The sequence below is a fragment of the Equus caballus genome, chromosome 12 (assembly GCF_041296265.1).
Source record: "Equus caballus isolate H_3958 breed thoroughbred chromosome 12, TB-T2T, whole genome shotgun sequence".
Classification (NCBI taxonomy): domain Eukaryota; kingdom Metazoa; phylum Chordata; class Mammalia; order Perissodactyla; family Equidae; genus Equus; species Equus caballus.
Genome location: NC_091695.1, coordinates 40059678 through 40081019, shown reverse-complemented (window position 1 = coordinate 40081019; position 21342 = coordinate 40059678). Strand labels below are relative to the sequence as shown.

The 21342-nt window shown below is 46.4% G+C and overlaps 1 protein-coding gene across 5 annotated transcripts; it reads left to right on the top strand.

Annotated features, from left to right (window-relative positions):
• The first annotated feature begins 14 nt into the window (after positions 1-14).
• On the top strand, positions 15-20094 carry STX5 (syntaxin 5). Of its 5 annotated transcripts, none has more exons than XM_001502836.6 (11): positions 15-154; positions 835-1078; positions 2628-2698; positions 2865-2920; positions 3039-3109; positions 6761-6877; positions 6962-7018; positions 7195-7276; positions 7756-7862; positions 8034-8155; positions 19345-20094. In XM_001502836.6, the coding sequence occupies exons 2-11, from the start codon at positions 854-856 to the stop codon at positions 19502-19504; spliced, it is 1068 nt and encodes a 355-aa protein (XP_001502886.1). In that variant the 5' UTR covers positions 15-154; positions 835-853; the 3' UTR covers positions 19505-20094. The 5 variants fall into 5 exon arrangements, with proteins under 5 accessions (XP_001502886.1, XP_070086137.1, XP_070086136.1 ...); XM_070230035.1 differs by having other exon boundaries at positions 21-154; positions 920-1078; XM_005598253.4 differs by having other exon boundaries at positions 146-460.
• Positions 20095-21342: the final 1248 nt, after the last annotated feature.

Below are 21342 nucleotides of genomic sequence, written 5' to 3'. Positions count from 1 at the left end.
ACTGCCCTGTCGTCACCGGGGGTGGGGTTACGTGTGGGTGACGTGGCGGCTTCCAGTCTTTGGTCTGGTTTCCGCGGCTTCGGCTCCCGGGGAGGAGGCGGTGACGACCCGGGAGATTGTGGCAGTGGCGGCGGCGGCAGGCGTCAGAGGGGAGGTAGGACTGGCTCCAACAGGGGTCTGGCGGCCGTGTCAGCTCCGAGCAGCGGCTTGCTGGGGGCGGCGACGGGCGGGGGGAAGGGAACCAGGGGCAAGCGGGTAAGTCCAGCCGGCCTAGCTCGGGGGTGAGCGAATACCTCGCTGTCCAATCAGGAAGACCCCTGTTGAGAAAGACGTCAGCATTAGCTAATCAGCGGCTGCAATCCTCCAGAAGGCGGGATTTTGGCGGGGGTGGGACTTCCTGTTTCAAATAAACACCTAGAGGTTCCCCCCTCCGCCCACCGAAGTGTGTCCACCTCAGGAGGTCCGTCACCGTTTCTCCCTAAGGAATCGAAGGAACCCGTGGAGACGTGAGGGCCCAATTAGGGCCTGGGGCAGTTGCACAGGCCGGGCTGGAGCCTCGGGGCCACGGGACGTGGCTCTGGCCCTGGCTCCACTTCAGGGCCCCCAGCCCGCGCTCTGGCCGCCAGGGCCAAGTTAGAAGAGTCGAGGAGGGGGACGGCCGACGCCGGAGAGGAAGCGGGGCCCTGCCCGCTGCGGGCCGGCCCCAGGATCTGCGGGTGGCTTTGGGCGCGAAAGTCCGTGCCTAGAGAGAAGGGGCCCGAGGATTTGCTGGTTGGGGGGGAATTTGTGGGGAAGAAGCCTGCCTGGGGAATGACACTCTCCCCTCCACAACAGTCCGAGGTTATGCGTCTCAATGATCCCGCGGAAACGCTACGGGTCTAAGAACACGGATCAGGGTGTCTACCTGGGTCTCTCAAAGACACAGGTCCTGTCCCCTGCAACTGCTGGCAGTAGCAGCAGCGACATCGCCCCTCTGCCCCCGCCAGTGGCCCTGGCCCCTCCCCCTCCCGACACCATGTCCTGCCGGGATCGGACCCAGGAGTTCCTGTCCGCCTGCAAGTCCCTGCAGAGCCGTCAGGTAAGGATCTGGAGAGGCAAAGGCAAGAGTGAGCCTCACTCAAATCTGGGAGAGGCTGTGCTCCAGCACTGCTGATTGAAGTCATTCTTGGGGGAACCAGATAGAGAACTGAGCAGTCTTGGAGGGGGCAGTAGGATCTACTAAGAAATAGAGAAGAGGTAGGCTAGCTATCTAGGGGCAAGGATCTAGACTTTTTGGGGGGAGGAATCCCACGGAGGCTAGGGTTGCTATTCTGGAAGGAATACCTGAGAGTGAGAGGTGGCTGCTATATATTTGGTTTGGATAAGAAACAGGTTCTAGAAAGAGCCTTTAGCTCAGAGACATGCACCTTGAAGTCTAGTTCTCTTGAATATAGTTCTACCACAAGTTTGCTTTGTGACCACAGGAAGTTATTGTAGTTGGGCCTCAGTTTTTATATCTGTAAAATGAAGTTTCCTAGAGAATTAATTTTTTTTTTCGTGAGAAAGATTGGCCCTGAGCGAACATCTGTTGCAAATCTTCCTCTTTTTGCTTGAGGAAGATTGTTGCTGAGCTAAAGTCTGTGCCAATCTTCCTCTACTTTATGTGGGATGCTGCCTCAGTGTGGCTTGACGAGTGGTGCTAGGTCCGCACCCGGGATCCGAACTCCGGATCCGAACCTGTGAACTCTGGGCAGCTGAAGTGGAACGCACATAGTGGTTCTGGCCAGGCCTAGATAATTAATTTTTACTAAAATCATTTTAATTTTACTAAAATCATTTTGGAGTGCTTTTTAAAAAATTAGATTCCCTTCTCTCAGTCCAGACTTTCTTCTAAGTGGGACCTGAGTGACTATTTTTCTTTTCTTTTTGTTTTTTTTTTTTTTTTTTGAGGAAGATTAGCCTTGAGCTAACTTCTGTTGCCAATCCTCCTCTTTTTGCTGAGGAAGACTGGCCCTGAGCTAACATCCGTGCCCATCTTCCTCTACTTTATATGTGGGACACCTGCCACAGCATGGCGTGCCAAGCAGTGCCATGTCTGCACCCAGCATCCGAGCCAGCGAACCCTGGGCCGCCGAAGCGGAACGTGCAAACTTAACCACTGCACCACCAGGCTGGCCCCCTAAGTGACTATTTTAAAATATATTTACTGCTCAGCTCTTGTTAACAACTGCTCTTCTATATGATTCCCAAGAGCTTTCCAGTTATCCTGTTTGATTTCCTGATTCAAGGAGTAAAATGGTAATACCAGCTACTATTTATTTAGGGCTTACAGTGTACTGAGTATTTGGCTGGAATACTTTACGGCCCTTATGTCATTTAATCTTAGCAACAACAGCAGGAGGTGTGTGGATTGTTTTCATTTTATAGATGAGGAAACGGAGATTCAGAATGGTTTAAGTAACTTGCCCCCAAATCCCCCAGCTGGTAAATGGTGAAGTCAAGATATGAACCTGGGTCAAGCTATCTAGACCACCTGGTGGAGAATGCCACTAGTACTAGAGAGAGAATTTAGTGGACGCCTTAGGAACAGTGAAAGCTGGAAATGAGGAGGGGGAGCTGAAGTCTCATGTTTTGATGTTGCTTTTCAGAATGGAATCCAGACAAACAAGCCAGCTCTGCGTGCTGTCCGGCAGCGCAGTGAATTCACCCTCATGGCCAAGTGAGTTGAGAGATACAGGGGTGCTGGGGTGATACAGTGGCTGAGAAGTAGGCTTGCCTGTGGTGGCCTTGGCCGTGAGGGCTATGAGTGGTGGTGCTGGAGCTAGTGTGGGAATAGGCCCTCTCCTGCCCTTTCCCATGGTATTCGCACACATGCTCATTTGCAGGCGCATCGGGAAAGACCTCAGCAACACATTTGCCAAGCTGGAGAAGCTGACAATTTGTGAGTGTTCTTGGGGTCTTTCAGAAGTGGGGCAGTGAACCAAAGAGGGCCGAGGAACCGTATCCCCTGAGCCTTGTCTCTGACCTCACCTGTGGTGGCTTCCTGTTTGTCTCTGCAGTGGCAAAGCGCAAGTCCCTGTTTGATGATAAAGCAGTGGAAATCGAGGAGCTAACTTATATCATTAAACAGGTGAGCTACTAGCTATCGATAGAGCCTAGCATTCCAATCGGATTGCTTCCATCATTTTCCATTGCCGTAGAGGCCCAGAGCAAGTTTCTAGAGCCAGCCCCAAACATGCTGCTCATCCATTGGGTCACTGGACACTTATTGATCATCTACTGTATAGAGAGCGGTGTGCTGAGCCCTTGCCTCACAAACGGGAGGCAAAATTCCTGCCTTCAAGGGCTTATTATCTAGAATAGGTATCCAGCCCCATAAACTCATACTTATGAGTAGGAGGCAAATGGTCCAGAAAAGATCTTACAAAAAGATGAATGAGACAGTCCAGGAACACTGGGAAAGATTTTATAGAGGAGGTGAAATCTGAGCTACTTTCAAGGCCTGTGTAGAGGCAATGGAAGAACATTCCAGATAGGGGAAACAACGTGTGCAGAGGCATGGCTTGTAAAAGGGAAAGTTCAAGTCTTTGCTCAGGTATTACCTACTCAGGAAGGCATATCCTGATCGTGCTGTTTAATATTCCACTGCCCAAAACTCTGATCTCCATTATCTTGCTATGTTTCCTTTTTCATAGCACTTGATACATTCTAACGTTCTCTATAATTAACTTACTTACTATGTTTCTTGTTTGTCTCTTGTTCTCTCCCACCTACATTGTCCCCCTCCAAAAAAAAAATATATATATACACACACATATGTAAGTGCTAGAAGAGCTGGGGTTTTTTCTTTCTGCTTGTTCATAGATATATCCTAAATCCTGTAACGATGTATGACATATAGTAGGTAGTCAATATTTGTTGATTGAATAAGTGATTGGCAGGAGATGAGGCTGGAAAGGTAGATTGGTGGCTGGTTGTGAAGGTCATCGTGGTCCTTGTTAAGGAGTGTGAAATCACTCTGTATGCCATAGGCTACAGAGACAGTTAGAACCTGGATCCCAGTTCTGTCTGAAAGACACCAGTATGGCACAGTTCTATACAGTTGTGATTCCTTCTTTTCCCTCACAATGTAATGAGAATAAAATGTGAAATTGAATGACCATGGGGAAAAAAACTCCTGGAGCATAGATATGCAGAAAGGCTGAGGAGGAGGCTGCTACAGTTGTTCAGTATGAAGATGGTTATGGCAGAGACCAAAGGGCAGACACATTGAAGAGATGCTGCGCTGGATAGAAAAGGGAGGTTTCCATGAACTCTTGGGATGTTAGTGCATAGGCATTTAAGAACCACTGACTTGGGCCGGCCTGGTAGCACAGTGGTTAAGTGCGCACGTTACGCTTTGGTGGCCCAGGGTTCGCAGGTTCGGATCCCGGGTGCAGACATGGCACTGCTTGGCATGCCATGCTGTGGTAGGCGTCCCACATATAAAGTAGAGGAAGATGGGCATGGATGTTAGCTCAGGACCAGTCTTCCTCAGCAGAAAGAGGAGGTTTGGCAGCAGATGGTACCTCAGGGCTAATCTTCCTCAAAAAGGAAAAAAAAAATGAACCACTGACTGGATTCAGGCAGACTTGAGTTCAAATCCTATGTCCACCACTTATGGTGTGACCTTGGATATGCTGCTTAACTACTCTGAGCTTCAGTTCCCTTACAAATAATAAGAGGGTGATAACAGTATCTACCTCATAAGGTTGTTGTGAAGATTCATCTGTTTATTTATTCAATCACTCATGTTCTGAGTGACTTTTTGCTCCCTGGTTCTAGGGATTCAGCCTGGTCCCTGGCCTTGGGAACTTCCTTTCTCAATGGGTAGACTAGACCCTACACAAGTAAACAGAAAAGGCAGTTTCAGATAGTGGTAAATCCTATTAAAGGAATAAAGGGAGTGAGTTACTAGGGTAGGGACCCACCGTAGATGGGGTGGTCTAGGATGACCTGGCTGAAGAAGGGTCATTGAGACCTGAATGGTGAATCATCCAAAGATCTGGTGGGAGCACTTTCTAGAAAGTGAGAATAGCAAAGCAAAGGGTCCTGAAGTGTGGGCACCCTTGATGCATTTGATGAACACAAAAGAGGCCAATGTGGCTGCAGCATAGCAAGTGAGGAGACTGCCAGGGGATGAGGTCAGAGGAATGGGTGGGGCCAGACCCTGTGGAGTCTGTTAGCCAGGTAAGGAATTTGGGTTGTATTCTAAATTTGGTGGAACCTCTTAGAAGATTTTTAAGCAGGAGGATGACATTTTGGTTTAAAAGATCACTCTAGTTGCTGTGTAGAAAGTGGATTGTAGGAGGGCAAGCTCTAAGAGGAAAGTCATTTAGGAGGCTCTTGGAGATTTTTGAGCGAGAGAGAAGATGACTCTTTGGACTAGGGTGTGTTCAGAAGAGGAGGAGATGAGTGGACAGATTCAGAGTCTATGTTGCAATCAGCTAGGTTCTTTGTGAGTTCCTGCTTAGGTTCCATGTGGATTAAGGGAAAAGAGGAATTGAGGATGGCTCTTAAGTTTTTGGTCTGAGCAACTGATGAATGGTGGTGCCATTTATCAAAATGGAAAGGAAGGAAGAAGGAGGAATGACTTCTGGGGGGAAATTGAGTTGTTTTCTATATGAAGTTTAAGGGCAAAGGGGAAGTTGTAAGCTGCTTAGCATGTTGTGTGGCACACGGTAAACAAATACGAGGCTGCTGTTGTATTCACACGGGGCCGAGTACCCAGTCAGCACTCAGTAGATTATGGTTATGTTGTGGCATATAGGTAGGTTAAAGAGGTGTGAGTATGTGACTTAGAAGCTTCTAGCTTGGGCGCCTAGGTGGGAAGTGGAGCCATCTTCTAAGCTAGAAACTTGGGAGAGAAGATTTTTATGGGGTAAAAACCTGGAATGCAGTTTTGCACCGGGCTGTGGGGAGGCTGCCTCAACTCCAAAGGGACAGACCAGTCAGCAGTGGACATCATCCAGGGATCTCAGTGGTTGGGGCTGGGATACTGATTGAAGGGACTATTGGAGGGTCTCTAGAAGTTGTCTCATCTAGTTTTTCTTCTATCCTTTTTCTTGAAGTCACTATTCTTGACTCTATTCCATTCCCCCTTCTCCTCTTCCTCTGATCCCTCCCTGGCTCTGGCTGCCCAGGGGCAAGCTTTCTCTGCCACCCCCTGGCCACCTCCTTCATTTCCCTTGTCTCACGTGGCCCTTGGCAGGCTGGACTGGAGAGTGGATGATGCATTGGTCTGGTGTAGAAAGCCTGGCTGTGCTACTCACTCATTGTGTATGACCTTGGACAAGTCACAGAATTCTGTATGTAAAAATCATTTCATTGATGCTTCTGGAAAACCAGTGTGCCTTTGACTCTTCCCTTTTCCTGAGTGCTACACAGGTGCTTTTTGGTCAACATGCCCTGGGTTCAAGATTTTGGCCTTTTAAGGGGCTCTGTGGCCATGAGCATGGCCTCACAAGGTGGAGTAGGGCAGCGGGGTGCAGAGGGTAAACACGTCATTTGTTTACAAATGGATGAAACCATATTTCACCTCTTTCTGGCTCTACTCTGTAGGGACTGAGCCAGAGCTTGGGAAATCTCAGCAGGCCGCTCTGGTCTGACTGTCTGAGATACCCTCACCCCTGCTAATAATTTCCTCCTGGACGTCCCTGCCGGAGTTGTCCACGTGGGAGAGATAGATGGTTGCTGAGGACTCCTTGGTTGACACTCCTTTTTCTGTTGGCTCTTCCACCAGGATATCAATAGCCTCAATAAACAAATTGCCCAACTTCAGGATTTCGTGAGGGCCAAGGGCAGCCAGAGTGGCCGGCACCTGCAAACCCATTCCAACACTATCGTGGTCTCCCTGCAGGTAGGACCTGGGGGAGGCTACGGGGGAGACAAAAGGGAGGAAGGTGTTGTCTTCTTTGGCTGACCCACTCTCCTTTTCTTCTAGTCGAAACTGGCCTCCATGTCCAATGACTTCAAATCAGTTTTGGAAGTGAGGACAGAGGTGAGAAGAATCTGTGTAGGAGGGATGGGAATCTGGGGGTAAGGGCCCAAGAGGGAAATGGGACAGGGACAGGTGGAAGGGTGAGGGCAGCAGGGTCATGGGCTGACAGGAGGATCTCTTGAACATGCCCGCTTTCCAGAGGCCTCAGGACCTTTGCATTTCTTCCCCAACCCCAGAACCTGAAGCAGCAGAGGAGCCGGCGGGAGCAGTTCTCCCGGGCACCCGTGTCAGCCCTGCCCCTTGCCCCCAACCACCTGGGTAAGTTACAGGCAATGCAGGGAGCCCTGAGGGGTAAACTTAGTTACTTTGGTTGTGACAGCATCCTCTAAAGGCAGGTGTGGCTAGGAGAATGGAGGAGCAAGGAAGTGGCTAGGCTTTATCTCTCAGAGGTCAAACCTAATTGCTGGGATTCATGATCCACATTTATAGTCTTCCACATTCTTACTGTTGGGGGTAAATTCAATCATGTTTGGAAAAATGATAGTTTCTAATATTTTCTGTGCAGTTACTCACTTTATTTACACTCTCTCATTTAATTTTCACAAACACTCTTTGAGAAAGCAACTATTATTATTCCCCATTTTACAGGTGAGGAAACTGAGGCTCAGAGAGGTTAAATGATTTGTCCAGGGTCACAAGGCTAGTAAGTGCCAGGGCTGGGATTCAAATCCAGAGCATGTGGGCTTTGAATCTCCTTTTAACTACTAAGAAGTGCCATGTCTTCTTTCTTCGCCCAGGGGGTGGTGCTGTGGTTTTGGGGGCAGAGTCCCGTGCCTCCGGGGATGTGGCCATCGACATGATAGACTCTCGGACCAGCCAGCAGCTGCAGCTCATTGACGAGCAGGTACCCAGACTCTGAACTGGGGAGGGGTTGCTCTTCTGTCCTCTTCTGTGGGCCACAGTCAAGTGTCTGGAATGTGCCATGGGTGGAATGGCAACCTAGGAGGGTCTTAAAGAGGCAGGCCCTACCCTGCAGAAGCTCGCAGTGCTCATATGTGCTCTCTCTCCTCTGAAGGATTCCTACATCCAGAGTCGGGCAGACACCATGCAGAACATCGAGTCCACAATTGTTGAGCTCGGCTCCATCTTTCAGCAGTTGGCGCACATGGTTAAGGAACAGGAAGAAACCATTCAGAGGTGAGACTCTTTTTCTCTCTCACCCAAACAGAGGAGCCTTCTCTTCCCTGTGGGTTGGCATCCTAAAGATCCCCAGGGACACCTTGATGCCCTTTGGCAGAGTAGGGTGAGTCCTACCCACCCACAGGGCCCAATTCACCTGCCTCCATCCATTCAACAAGTGTTTATTGAGCACCTGTTCCACGTCAGACACTGTTCCTGGAGTTGGGGATCCAGCGATGAGTAGAACAATAGAGTCTATTTCATGCAGCTTACTTTGTAGTGTATGTATGGAATTCAATAGAGCAGGTAGGGGCTGGTGCTGCGGCCAAGTGGTTAAGTTTGCCACTCCACTCTGGCGGCCCAGGATTTTGCCGTTTCGGATCCTGGGCACGGACATGGCACCACTCATCAAGCCATGCTGAGGCAGCGTCCCACATAACACAACCAGAAGGACAGGACCTACAGCTAGAATATACAACTATGTACTGGGCGGCTTTGGGGAGAAGAAGAAAAAAAATAGAGTGGGTAAGGACAGCTTTTAACAAGAATTGACAAGAAATTTGCAGGTAGCGATAAGGACTATAAAGAAAATTAAAGTAGCATGGTGCGTTAAGAGAATGAGTGAGTAGGAATATCAGATTGGGTGGCAGGGAAGGCTGTTCTGAAAAAGACATGACATTGAAGCAGAGACCTGAATGATGAGAGGTATCTAACCATGCAAAGAGAGACAGGAACAGAGGTGCAGATGAGACTAGAGGGAGGTGGGCAGAGCCCAGCGGTGGGAAGACCTGCTCTTCTGGCGCCACCTGCCACTGCAAGAGGCATTTTATTTTTTTTTTAACCTTTTTTATTTTATTTTTTAAAATGTTATTTATTTATTTATTTATTTTAAACAATTTTATTTTTTGTGTGTGATATTTGCTATTATGCAATTTTTTTCTTTTGAGGAAGATTAGCCCTGAGCTAACTACTGCCAATCCTCCTCTTTTTTCTGAGGAAGACCAGCCCTGAGCTAACATCCATGCCCATCTTCCTCTACTTTATATGTGGAACGCCTACCACAGCATGGCATGCCAAGCAGTGCCATGTCCGCACCTGGGATCCGAACTGGTGAAACCCCGGGCCGCGGAATTGGAATGTGCGAACTTAACCACTGCACCACCAGCCGGTCCGGCCCCTGCAAGAGGCATTTTATCTGCTCCTCTTCTTTGGCAGTTAGTGTTCATGCAACCAGTTATGGAGATACAGCCATGGACAAAGATCCCTGCCCTCGTGGAACTTACATCCTAGTAGGGGAGATAGATTATTAAAAATACACATAGGGCCAGCCCTGTGGCTGAGTGGTTAAGTTCCTACGCTCCGCTTTGGCAGCCCAGGGTTTCACTGGTTTGGATCCTGGGTGCAGACATGGCCACTGAGGCCACGCTGAGGCAGAGTCCCACATGCCACAACTAGAAGGACCCACAACTAAAATATACAACTATGTACTGGGGGGCTTTGGGGAGAAAAAGAAAGAGAAAAAAAAAGAAGATTGGCAACAGTTGTTAGCTCAGGTGCCAACTTTAAAAAAAAAAACACATAATAAGTAAATTGTCCAGTATATATTTTTGCTCACTGATAAATACTATAAATAAAGGTAGAGTAGAGTACACTGATCAGGAATGCTAGATTTGGAGGAGCAAGTTGTAATTTTATTTTATTTTATTATTATTTTTTAAAGATTTTATTTTTCCTTTTTCTCCCAAAGCCCCCCAGTACATAGTTGTGTATTTTTAGTTGTGGGTCATTCCAGTTGTGGCATGTGGGATACTGCCTCAGCATGGCTTGATGAGCAGTGCTATGTCTGCGCCCAGGATTCGAACTGGCGAAACCCTGAGCTGCCGAGGCAGAGCGCACGAACCTAACCATTTGGCCACAGGGCCAGCCCCGTGTAATTTTAAATAGAATGGTTAAGGTGGACCCTATTAAGAAGGTGACATCTGACCAAGATTTGGGAGAAGATAAGGGAGTTTGCCATGTAGAGATCTGGGGAAGTTTGCCAGGCAGAGTGAAGAACCAGTGTGAGGGCCTTCACACGGGAATGTGTCTGATGAGTTAAAGGACAGCAAAGAATCCACTGCAACTGGGGAAGAGTGAGGAGGAGAGTAGTACCGGGTAAAGTCAGAGGGAGCTGAGGGGCCAGATCACGTGGGGCCTTCTAAAGTCATGTGAGGCTTTGGCTTTTACTCGGAGTGACCTGAAAAGCAGTTGCAGGGTTTTGATGAAAGGTTCCTCTATTTGACTTCTATTTTAAAAACATCATTTGATTGCTGTAGTCAGAATAGATTGTAGGGGCCTAGGACAGAAGCAAGGAGATCGGTGCAGAGGCCTGTACAGTAATCTGGGCAGGAGGTGATGGTATGGGGCTGGCCTGGTGGCACAGCAGTTAAGTGCGCACACGTTCCACTTCGGCGGTCCAGGGTTTGACGGTTCGGTCCCCAGGTGCGACATGGCACCACTTGGCATGCCATGCTGTGGTAGGCATCCCACATATAAAGTAGAGGAAGATGGGCACGGATGTTAGCTCAGGGCCAGTCTTCCTCAGCAAAAAGCTGGCAGCAGATGTTAGCTCAGGGCTAATCTTCCTTAAAAAAAAAAGGTGATGGTAGCTGGGACCAAGGTAGTGAGTAGTAGTTGGATTCTAAATGTAATTTGAAGGTTTGAAGGTAGAATCAACAGAATCAATTCCTTTTTTTTTTTTTTTCTGCTTTATCTCCCCAAACCCCCCCCCTGTACACAGTTGTATATCTTAGTTGCATGTCCTTCTAGTTGTGGGATGTGGGACGCCGCCTCATCGTGGCCTGACGAGTGGTGCCATGTCCTCATCCAGGATCTGAACCCTGGGCCACCGCAGCGGAGCGCGCGAACTTAACCACTTGGCCACGGAGCCGGCCCCCAGAATCAATTCCTTGATGAACTGAGTGTAGGATGTGAGAGAAAAAGAGGAGTTTATGATAATTCCAGGCTTCTGATGTGAGCAGCGGAAGGGATTCATGGCCTTTGCTTGAAATTGGTTACTGTGGGTAGAGTAGGTTTAGGGGGAAAATGAGTTCAGTGTTGGACACATTGTCCAGCAGGAGGTGGACAGTTGTCTGTTAGACATCCAAGTGGAAATAATGAACAGGCAGATGGATATATGGAGTTTGGAAGACAAGTCTGGGCCAAGGGTGGGCAGAATTGGACTTTGCAACTGGGTAAGGGAGTGTGTGTAAAGAGGAGGATCAAGCACTGAGTCTTGGGGCCATTTCTGAACCCAAGTCAGTCCTAGGAAGAGACTGAACAGAGCACAGCTGATGAGGTGGAAAGAAAAATAAATGGATGTGCTGTCCTAGGAGCCAAGAGAAGAAAGTGAGTCAAGGAAAGAGTGGTCAGCTGTAACAAAGTTTGCTTTTAGGCCAAGCAAGATGAGAGCTGGGAATTAATTGGAGTGTTCAGTTCATTAACATTTAATGTAATTTTCGATAAGGTGGGATGTAGGCCTGCCATCTTACTATTTGCTTTCTGGTTTTCCCTTCTGTCTTTTGTTCCTCTGTTCCTCCTTTCCTGTCTTCTTTTGAACGATTGAAATTCTTTTTAGAATTCCATTTAAATTTGTCTGTTGGTATTTTAGCTATGTGTCTTTTTTTTTAGCGGTTGCTCTAAGGATTACAATATGCATCATTTACTTTTCACAGTCTATTTCATAGACAGTGTAAGAACTTGGCAACCCTCTCCTCCATCCTTTATGCTCTAGTTCTCATATTTGTTGCATCTACATACTTTATAAATCCCACAGTACATATTATAATTTTTGCTTTAAAGTTTAAAGAAATTAAGAGGAAAAAATAGTGTTTTGTATTTACTCATATGTTTACCCTTTCCATTGCTTCTCATTCCTTCTGGAATATCCAGTTTCCATCTTGTATCACTGCCCTTTACCCTGAAGAACTTGCTTTAGTATTTTTTTGTAGAGTACATCTGCTGATGACAAATTCTTTTACTTTCCTTTTATCTGAAAGTTTGTTTATTTCACTTTCATTCGTCTTTTTTTTTTAAAGATTGGCACCTGAGCTACCATCTGTTGCCAAGCTTTTTTTTTCCTTTCTCTCCAAAGCCTCCCCCGTCCAAGGTTGTATATTCTAGTTGTAAGTCCTTCAAGTTGTGCTATGTGGGATGCCGCCTCAGCATGGCTTGATGAGTGGTGCTAGGTCCACGTCCAGGATCCGAACTGGCAAAACCCTGAGCTGCCAAAGCAGAGCACATGAACTTAACCACTTGGCCATGGGGCCAACCCTCATTCTTTTTTTTTTTTGGCTCGGGGAGATTCTCCATGAGCTAACATCAGCTGCCAATCTTCCTCTTTTGGTATGTGAGCCGCTGCCACAGCAGGGCCACTGACAGACAATGGTGTAGGTCTCTGCCCCAGGAACCGAACGAACCTGGGCCACTGAAGCAGAGCATGCCAACCTTAACCACTAGGCCACTGCGGCTGGCCCTCACTTTCACTCTTTTTTGTTTTTTTAAAGGTTGGCACCTGAGCTAACAACTGTTGCCAATCTTTTTTTTTTTTTTTTGCTTTTTCTCCCCAAATCTCCCTACAACTATATATAGTTGTATATTTTAGTTGTGGGTCTTTCTAGTTGTGGCATGTGGGATGCCACCTCAGCATGGTCTGACGAGCGGTGCCGTGTCTGCGCCCAGGATTCAAACCAGTGAAACTCTGGGCTCCCGAAGCGGAACATGCAAACTTAACTGCTACACTATCCAGCCAGCCCCAGCAGTTAACTATGTATCTGTATGTGATTGTCTTTGAATTTATCCTGCTGGGAGTTCTCTGAGCTTCTTGAATCTGAAAATTTATGTCTTTCACAAACTTTAGGAAATATTTGGGCATTATTTCTTCAAATATTTTTTCTATCCTTTCCTTCTGGGGATTATCTCTATACACACACACGCACACACACTTATATCACATTGCATCTCATTGGGAGATATTTAATGTCAGATTGTCCCTAGATCAGTGAGAATAATATGATCACTTGATTAAGATGGTGACAGATAGTCTCTCTTTTTAAAAGTAGATTTTCTTCTTTGCTGTCACCAAGTAATTTATGGAATACCTATGGTATCCTATTCCCCTAGAACCTTTTACCTAATGTTTCTATCCATTTATGATGCTTGGGTGAGTCAGTTTATCTCATTGGGATACACTTTTCTGTAAAGAAGAGCTTTCCCTTAGTAACTGCATGAGCTCAAGTTCCTCTTAATTGGGCTGGACAAAACCTTAATTATTTTCCTACATTTTCAGAGTAAATAGTTGATGGCAGTTGCCACAAGTAGTGGCCAAGGACTTTTTATTATTATTTTTTTCAATTCTTCCTCTCTTTTGGGCATCATTATGGGCTTAAGGTTTTTATTTACTTTTTGAATTATAATCAGTTAGGATAAGGATTCTTTTCTTTTCTTTTTTTTTTTTTTGAGGGAAATTAGCCCTGAGCTAACATCTGCTGCCAATCCTCCTCTTTTTGCTGAGGAAGATTGACCCTGAGCTAACATCCGTGCCCATCTTCCTCTACTTTATATGTGGGACACCTGCCACAGCATGGCTTGATGAGCGTGGTACATAGGTCCATGCCTGGGATCCAAACCGGTGAAAACCAGTGAAACCCAGGCCTCCAAAATATAGTGCATGAACTTAACCACTCCACCACCTGGCCAGCCCCAGATAATGATTATTTTCAATGTTCAGATTGTTTTCAATTTGTCTAGTGGGAGCCAAGAGGTTTTTGTTCTTATTTTTTAAAAGCATGGGAGAAAATACAAATATGTTTGTGTGCTGATAGGAATAATCCAAAAGAGAAATAAAAATTGATATAGGAGCAAGGGGAGAGAATTCTTAAAATTATGTTCTTGAGATGGTGAGAGGATGTGGAATCCAGTGTGTAAGGGGTGGGCTTGGCTTTCAGAGGAGCTGGTGATGGGTGGAAAAGTGGGGCATGATGTCTAGATGCTGGGCCAGGGGACCAAGACAGCTATATTCATGGCACCTTATAAATGCTGGTGCTCAATACATGGTAGTTGAATATATAAATAAACATCCTTCAACCAGTGGTTCCTAAACCTGGATACTCATCAGAACCCTCTGTGGAACTTACAAAAAATGAAGATTCCTGGAGGGCCACTGCACTCACGTCTGTGGAATCAGAATCTCCACATACGAGGCCAGGAACCTATTTTCTTTACCTGCCCATTTCCTCAGACTACTGCAGTCTTCTCAGTTCAGGAAGAAGAAAGGCCATTAGTGGAAGGAATGGAGAGAGGAGGAGTGGGAGGTTTGAGGTATCCACAGGTCTGCAGGCCCAGCCCACTCACTCTGGGCCTTTAGGCCATGTCCAATCCTGATTGATCTTTATTTCCTACAGCACCCAGCAGAGGGCTTTTCCCCTAGGTTGTTGAGCAAGTGAAAGGGGGTGAGCACACACATTTCTAAAGCAGGTTTCCCAACACTGATCCCTTATGCAGCCTCACATATGTAACTGGTCAAGGTAAAGAAAATAGGTTCCTGGCCTCATACTTGGAGATTCTGAGTACATAGAGGTGAGTGGAGTGGACCACCAGGAACCTTCATTTTATACAAGCTCATAGGGAGTTCTGATGACCATCCAGGTTTGGGAACTACTGGTTAAAAGGATGTTTATTTATTTATTCAACTGCTATGCATTAAGCACCAGCCATTTATAAAGTACTGTGAGTACAGCTGTCTTGATCCTAGCATCGGGAGAATTGACTGATGTTTATCTGGTTCAGCTGAGACCTCAGGCACCTCTTGCTAAGTTAAGCCATAAACACTACAGCTCCTCAGGCTACGATGTATTTTGAATATTAGAATGTTATTATAGATTCAGTGAAACAGAATTGTAAAAGATATTTGAGTTCTTTCCCAAATGCATATGTGTTTTAAATAGAATTGTAGCATTATAGTGTATTTGCAACTTTACATTCTAGTCTGCATTGAAAGTGTCCTAAGTATTTTTCAGTGTTAGTATTCATTTGTTCTTTGGTTCAGCAAACATTTGTTGTTGCTGGTGTGAGCTAGTCCTGCTGGATCTGGGGATAGGAAGGTAAAAGACAGTTCTGGCCCTCAAGGGGCTCAATGTCTAGTAGGAGAGACATACACTAGCAATTACAGTTCAGTATGATAAAGGCAGGGACAGAGGAGAATGAGGAAACTCAGAGTAGGCACCTCCCCTAGATGGGGGCGGGGGGGCCTTCCTGAAAGTGATACCAAGCTAAGACTTCAGGGGAATGCCAGCCAGAGAAGGGGAAAGGAAGCGGCATTCCATGTGGGGAAAAAGCAAGTCAGAAATGAAAAAGAGTTTAGTAGATTCCAGGAATGCAGGTGGATTCCAGGAATGCAGATGTATTCCGTGTGGCTGGGGGAGTGGCTAGAGAGGCAGGGCCAGATCACAGAAGACCTGTTTGCCACAGCAAGAAGTTTGCTCTCAGGGAGAGAACACAGAGGAAATGGATTGATGCTGGGTGAAGGGAATGAAGTTTGTTCCAGCCATGCGGAGTTTCAAACTCCATGGGACAGCCAAGTGGCATTTGATGCGTGGTCTGATGCTCAGAAGAGAGGGCTGAGCTAGAGCTAAGGACTTGGGAGTCAGTGGCCTCTTGGTGAAACCACAAGCATAGATGAGACCATCCAGGGACATTGGGTAAAATGAGAAAAAGGACAGGACAGATCTCCGTGGATTCCAGGGATCTCTAGAGAAGGGAATGTTCTGACCAAGAGACTGAGAAGGAAGGGTTAGGAGGAGGGAAGAAGGTGCAGAGAGATGTACTCTTGGAAGCTGAGATGGAAGGGCTTTTAGGAAGAAAGGAGTGGCTATTTCTCGGTGCCCTGAAGTAAGAAAGTGTGAGGTAAGGATCCTGAGGTGTTAATTGGATCACCGGGCTAGGATTAATTGGACCAGTGCCAGCAGTTTCAGTTGAATGGCTCAGAAGCAATTTTACAGCAGATTGAAACATAAAAGGGAGATAACAAAAGAGAGAAAATTTGTGAACAACCATATGCATAAGAAATTGAAATTTTGAAAGGATGAAATTTTAAAAGTGGACCTTCTTTCATTTGTTTCCTGGATGCCAGTGGATCTGGATTTGAGCTCCCTCTTTAGAAACACTGAGTTAGTCCAAAATTCTCCAGTATGTAAATTCCTAGGCCCCACCGAAGATTCTCTGGATGTGAGACCTGGGAATTTTCATTTTGGGGACCTTCAAAAGGTGATTCTTATTTTTTCTAAGGTATGAAAACTGCTGATTTAATGTTACTGAGGCATTTTCCTTTTCCCCCCAATTTGTAAATTAAAAAATCTCAAACTGTAGAAAAGTTGGGTGGATAGCACAATGAACACATATATTCCTTTCATGTAGATTGACCAAACTGTTAACATTTTATCACATTTGCTTTCTCTTGCTCTTTTTTTCCTGAATCATTTGAAAGTAAGTGCAAATGTCATGACATTTTTATGCCTAAATACTTCAGCCTGTGTCTCCCAAGAACAGGTATTCTGCTGAACAGCCACAATACCGTTATCATACCTAAGAAAATTAAGAATTCTCCAGCACTATCCAGGACTCAGTCCATATTTGGATTTCCCGAACTGTCCTAAAAAAATGCTGTTAGCTTTTTTTTCCCTTCAATTTAAGACAACATTTGATTGTTGTGTCTCTTTAGTCTGCTTTCTGTTTTGTTTTTTGTGACGTTGTCTTTTTTTGAAGAGGCCAGTGCTTCTTGTAGAAAGTCCTGCATGTGAATGTGTCCAGTGTTTCCTCATGATTAGATTAAGGTTGAATTTCTTTTGGCAGCTACATAGGTAATCCCATCAGTTGGCACTTGGTGAAGTTACCCCTTTATTGGTGATGCCAAGTTTGGTCGCTTGTTGAAGGTGGTGACATCAGACTGAGTCATCTGTGGAGTCATTCTTTGAGTCCATGTGAATGGCCAGCTCCTCAGCCCTTTGATGATCCTGGCCTGACTCATTTGTGAGATTGTGTGTGGCAAAATGGTAATTTTCTAATGCTCTCATTCCTTCTACATTCATTAGCTAACATTCTCCTGTAAAGAAGGAGATTTCTCTCTTTAATATTACTATGGAATAATAGTAATTTCTTTTTTTTATTCAATATAGTATAGTGCGTTACCATTGTTATTCTTTATTACAATCAGATTTCCTAATCTGGCCATATGGAGCTACTTAAAGACAGTTTCTGTATCCTGAACATGACTCAGTTTCTCTCAATCATTATGAAGTTTTGGGCAAAATGAAACTCAGAAAACTAACATCCCAGATCTCCTAGTCATGTTCAAGTAATCTTTCCACTTCTTGGGCTGACCGTCTTCTTCGGTTCAACTGCATTTTTTTTGGTGTTCCCAAATTAGACTCACCTTCTAGTCTTCTGGTTTCTGTGCCTCTCACATCAATTTCATTGTCTGTCCTTCTGTTCAGCCAGACTCCAGCTTTTCATCGCTTGATTCCTTCCCTCTGTAATTGTTTTTTTCCCCTCTCCATCAGATATTCTTTTGCCCTCCTTCCATTGCAAACTTTTCCCCTTTTGGTTTTCCTCTCCTTTTCAAGCCTTTTTTTTTTTTTTGAGGAAGATTAGCCCTGAGCTAACATCTGCTGCCAATCCTCTTTTTGCTGAGGAAGACTGGCCCTGAGCTAACATCTTTGCCTATCTTCCTGTACTTTATATGTGGGACGCCTGCCACAGCATGACTTGCCAAGCGGTGCCATATCCGCACCCAGGATGCAAACTGGCGAACCCTGGGCCACCTAAGCAGAACATGAGAACTTAACCACTATGCCACAGGGCTGGCCCCTCTCAAGTCATTTTTTTCTGCCTCATCCATTTTCGGTTTCCTTTCTTTCTCAAGCCATGTTTTTCTGCCTCATTCATTTTTGTTTTCTAAATCCCCTGGCACTTCTTCAAAATAGCTGATTGTTTCCTAATTTTTTCACCACCAGAGTTCCCTTCTATCAGTTTTCATTCATGGACTCCCATGAGTCTTTTATATGCCAGATTTGCATTATTGTTTTTCCATTTTTGTTAAGCAAAGCCATTCATAATTCAAATGGCTTTTTCTGTTTTTGTTAAGCAAAGCCAGTATGAGCTTTATTGGGTATGAGATGACATATGCACCTACATCGAGAAATATAATTACAGCCTAAAGCTGGGAAACGTGTTACTTTAGTTAGCCTCTTTGACATAAATAGGGAATCATGTACAACCCAGGCTCTCTGTATTTGGACAGAGATATCTTGAAGTCGTCATGACCAACTTCCAGGACCTTGGCCTTGCAGCCAATGGCCCAGCCCCTCCTCTCACTTTCCAACTGGATTGGTAGCCTCCACCTACTTCTGTATCCTCAGAGCTCGCAAAGATCTCTGCTCCCAGGGGCTCCGTTTGTAAAGACCAGGGTTTGTGTTTCATTTTTAGGATTGCCTATGCAGGTTGGCTGGGAAATGCTTTATTTTCCTCAGCAACCTATCAAGAGATTGCCCTTCCTCTGAAGTCTTCTCTGTACCCTGGAGAGACATTGTTCTCCTAATTCAGGGCTCTTCTTATTCTCTGACTTCCTGTCCATATCATTAAATTTTTTTCCCTGGCTCACTCGGAACCAAGAGTTCCTGACTATAATGGTGTATGAACTTTTTCCCCTTATTACAAATGCAATACTATTTGTTAGATAAAAATCAGTAAATAGCGATGAACAAGAAATTATAATAGCTAACATTTTGGGGGCTCTTAGTATGTGTTGGGCACTTTATGTTTGTTAACTCATTTAAGACTGACACCAATCAGAGAGGCAGGGTTTGTATTATCCTCATTTTCCCTTCCTCTGCAGTTGAAGAAAAGGAGACTTGAGGTTAAATAACTGGCTTAGGGTGATAAACTAATAAGTGGCAGAGCTGATTTTCCAACCAGAGCCATGACTTGTTTATATTACCCTTCCAGAACTTCTTCTGTACACAAATATATATGCACCCAAATGGGATCGTATTGTATGTAAACACTTTTTACTCCCACATATTGTGACCATCTTTCCGTGTCAGTAAATACGCTTCGACAGCGTTCTTTTTAATCCGGTGTCCTTCTGTTTCCTCTCCTTCCGGCTCTATCCCCAGGATCGACGAGAACGTGCTGGGAGCACAGCTGGATGTTGAGGCCGCCCATTCAGAGATCCTCAAGTACTTCCAATCGGTCACTTCCAACCGGTGGCTCATGGTCAAAATCTTCCTCATCCTCATTGTTTTCTTCATCATCTTTGTGGTCTTCCTTGCCTGAACCCTCTCCACTCTGAGGCACTCCGTGGGGGTTTGGAACCCTCTTTGGGAGGGCAGGTGGCCAGTGCTGCCGCTGAGCCTGTGCAGGGTGCTTGGGAGAAAGGCCCTGTTTCCCTGGAACTGGTAGGAATGGCCACTGCCCCTGGTCCCCCACCCCTTGCCTCTGGCCACCTTGTCCTCCCCTCACCACCCTCAGGCCCATGAAACACAAATGGTTCTGGATTTGGACTCTGCTGTGAAGTGGCTGGAAGGGAGCAGAGGCCAACTAGGGGGCCGGTGGGGGAGGTTGTCTCCGCTAGGAGATTTTTATAAACCCTCCCCAGCCTCTCCCAAAGGAAACTTCGGCAGCAAGGGGAGATGATGTCCTTCCCCACCTTCCTCAGAGCGAGGAGAGGAAGTGAAACTGCCCCAGGGACCAACTTTCCCATCTGGGTTAGAATTTGACCTCTTCTTCCTCTTCACCATGTGAGGCAGGGGGCCCTGAGCCCCTCGGCTGCCTGTACAACCCCAACTCTGGCTGCTGGTGACTCTCAATCTGCCAAATGCGCTGCAGCCCGTTTTCTCCCAATTACAGCAAGACTGTCAGCCTCACTAGCCATGTCGTCATTTCTGGGTGGGAGCGTCGAAGGGCCTAGGCGGCAAGCAGAGTGAGCCCACTGCCCAGTAGCAGACCTGAAAGGGTTGGGCTGATGGCTTTGAGGGCCAGGCTTTGGGCTCTGCGCGCACAGCTGTCTCTAGGCAGGGGATAACCAAGTGCTGCAGCATTTCATCAGCATAGAATCTTCCCTTCAAAACGGAGAGCAGGGTCCCAGAGTGGGTCCCTGACTGGTGGCAACTTCTAGGACCATCTCCAGCAGTATTTGGACCTGTTTCATCTGCATCCTCCAACCAGTTGGTCCCAGTTTTTCCTTGAGTTGGATGAGGCAGGAGCTCTGCCTGCTGCCAGGAGCGAAAGGCAAAGTGAAGAATTTGTTCCCAGCTCCAGCTGAGATTCTTGGTCCCCTGCAAGCACTTCACCAAATCCAAGCCAATCACAGGAGAATGAGGAAGAGAGCCGCCTGGAATACACACCCTCCGGGGAGGTTAATATGCTTCTTGGTCATTCCTGACCAGGACCCACAACTCCATTCTGAGGACACTCAGTTCCCCCCATCTCACACCCCAAAGGAAGCTCAAACTATAGAGACAACAATCACCATACACTGGACTGGCCCTAGTACTCTGAGGGGTCTGGGAAAGCCCATGTCTTTTTTAGCCCTGGCATTTTAATATTTCCTCTCTCCTTGACCTCTGTTCAGCAGGTGGACTTGCTGGCACCTTCACTGCCCAGTTGACACACTATGTGAGCCTAGCAAAGCCCATCAGTGGTGGGTGGGGAGGTTTGTGAAGACAATTGCTCACCAAAGCCTGACACATGCAGTCTCTCATTTAAGTCGGCAACTCTTCGTGGGGGGATGCATACATCAGAAATTAATTTATTTCACAAATATTTATTGAGTTCCTGCTATGTGCCAGGCATGCTACTGAGCCAGGCGTTGGAGAAAAAAGCCATGAATTAGTCAAGGTCCCTGCTCTCTTGAGGCTTACGTTCTAGTTTTCTATTTCCTGATAATTCATTTTACAGGCGAGGAAAGGGAGGCATAGGTCCGCAGCTGGCAAACGGTCAAGCTGAGGCTTAAAACACTGGCTGGACCTCGCCAGGGGCTTATGAGCGGTCACTTCCACTCCGAGGCCTGGGTCTCCCGCTCCTCGGAAGCCCTTCGTGTGGCCTCTTCCCGGTTCCTCTAGGAGTCCTGGGCTTCAGCTGCCCGTTCTCTGGTCCAGCGCTAACCCTGGAAG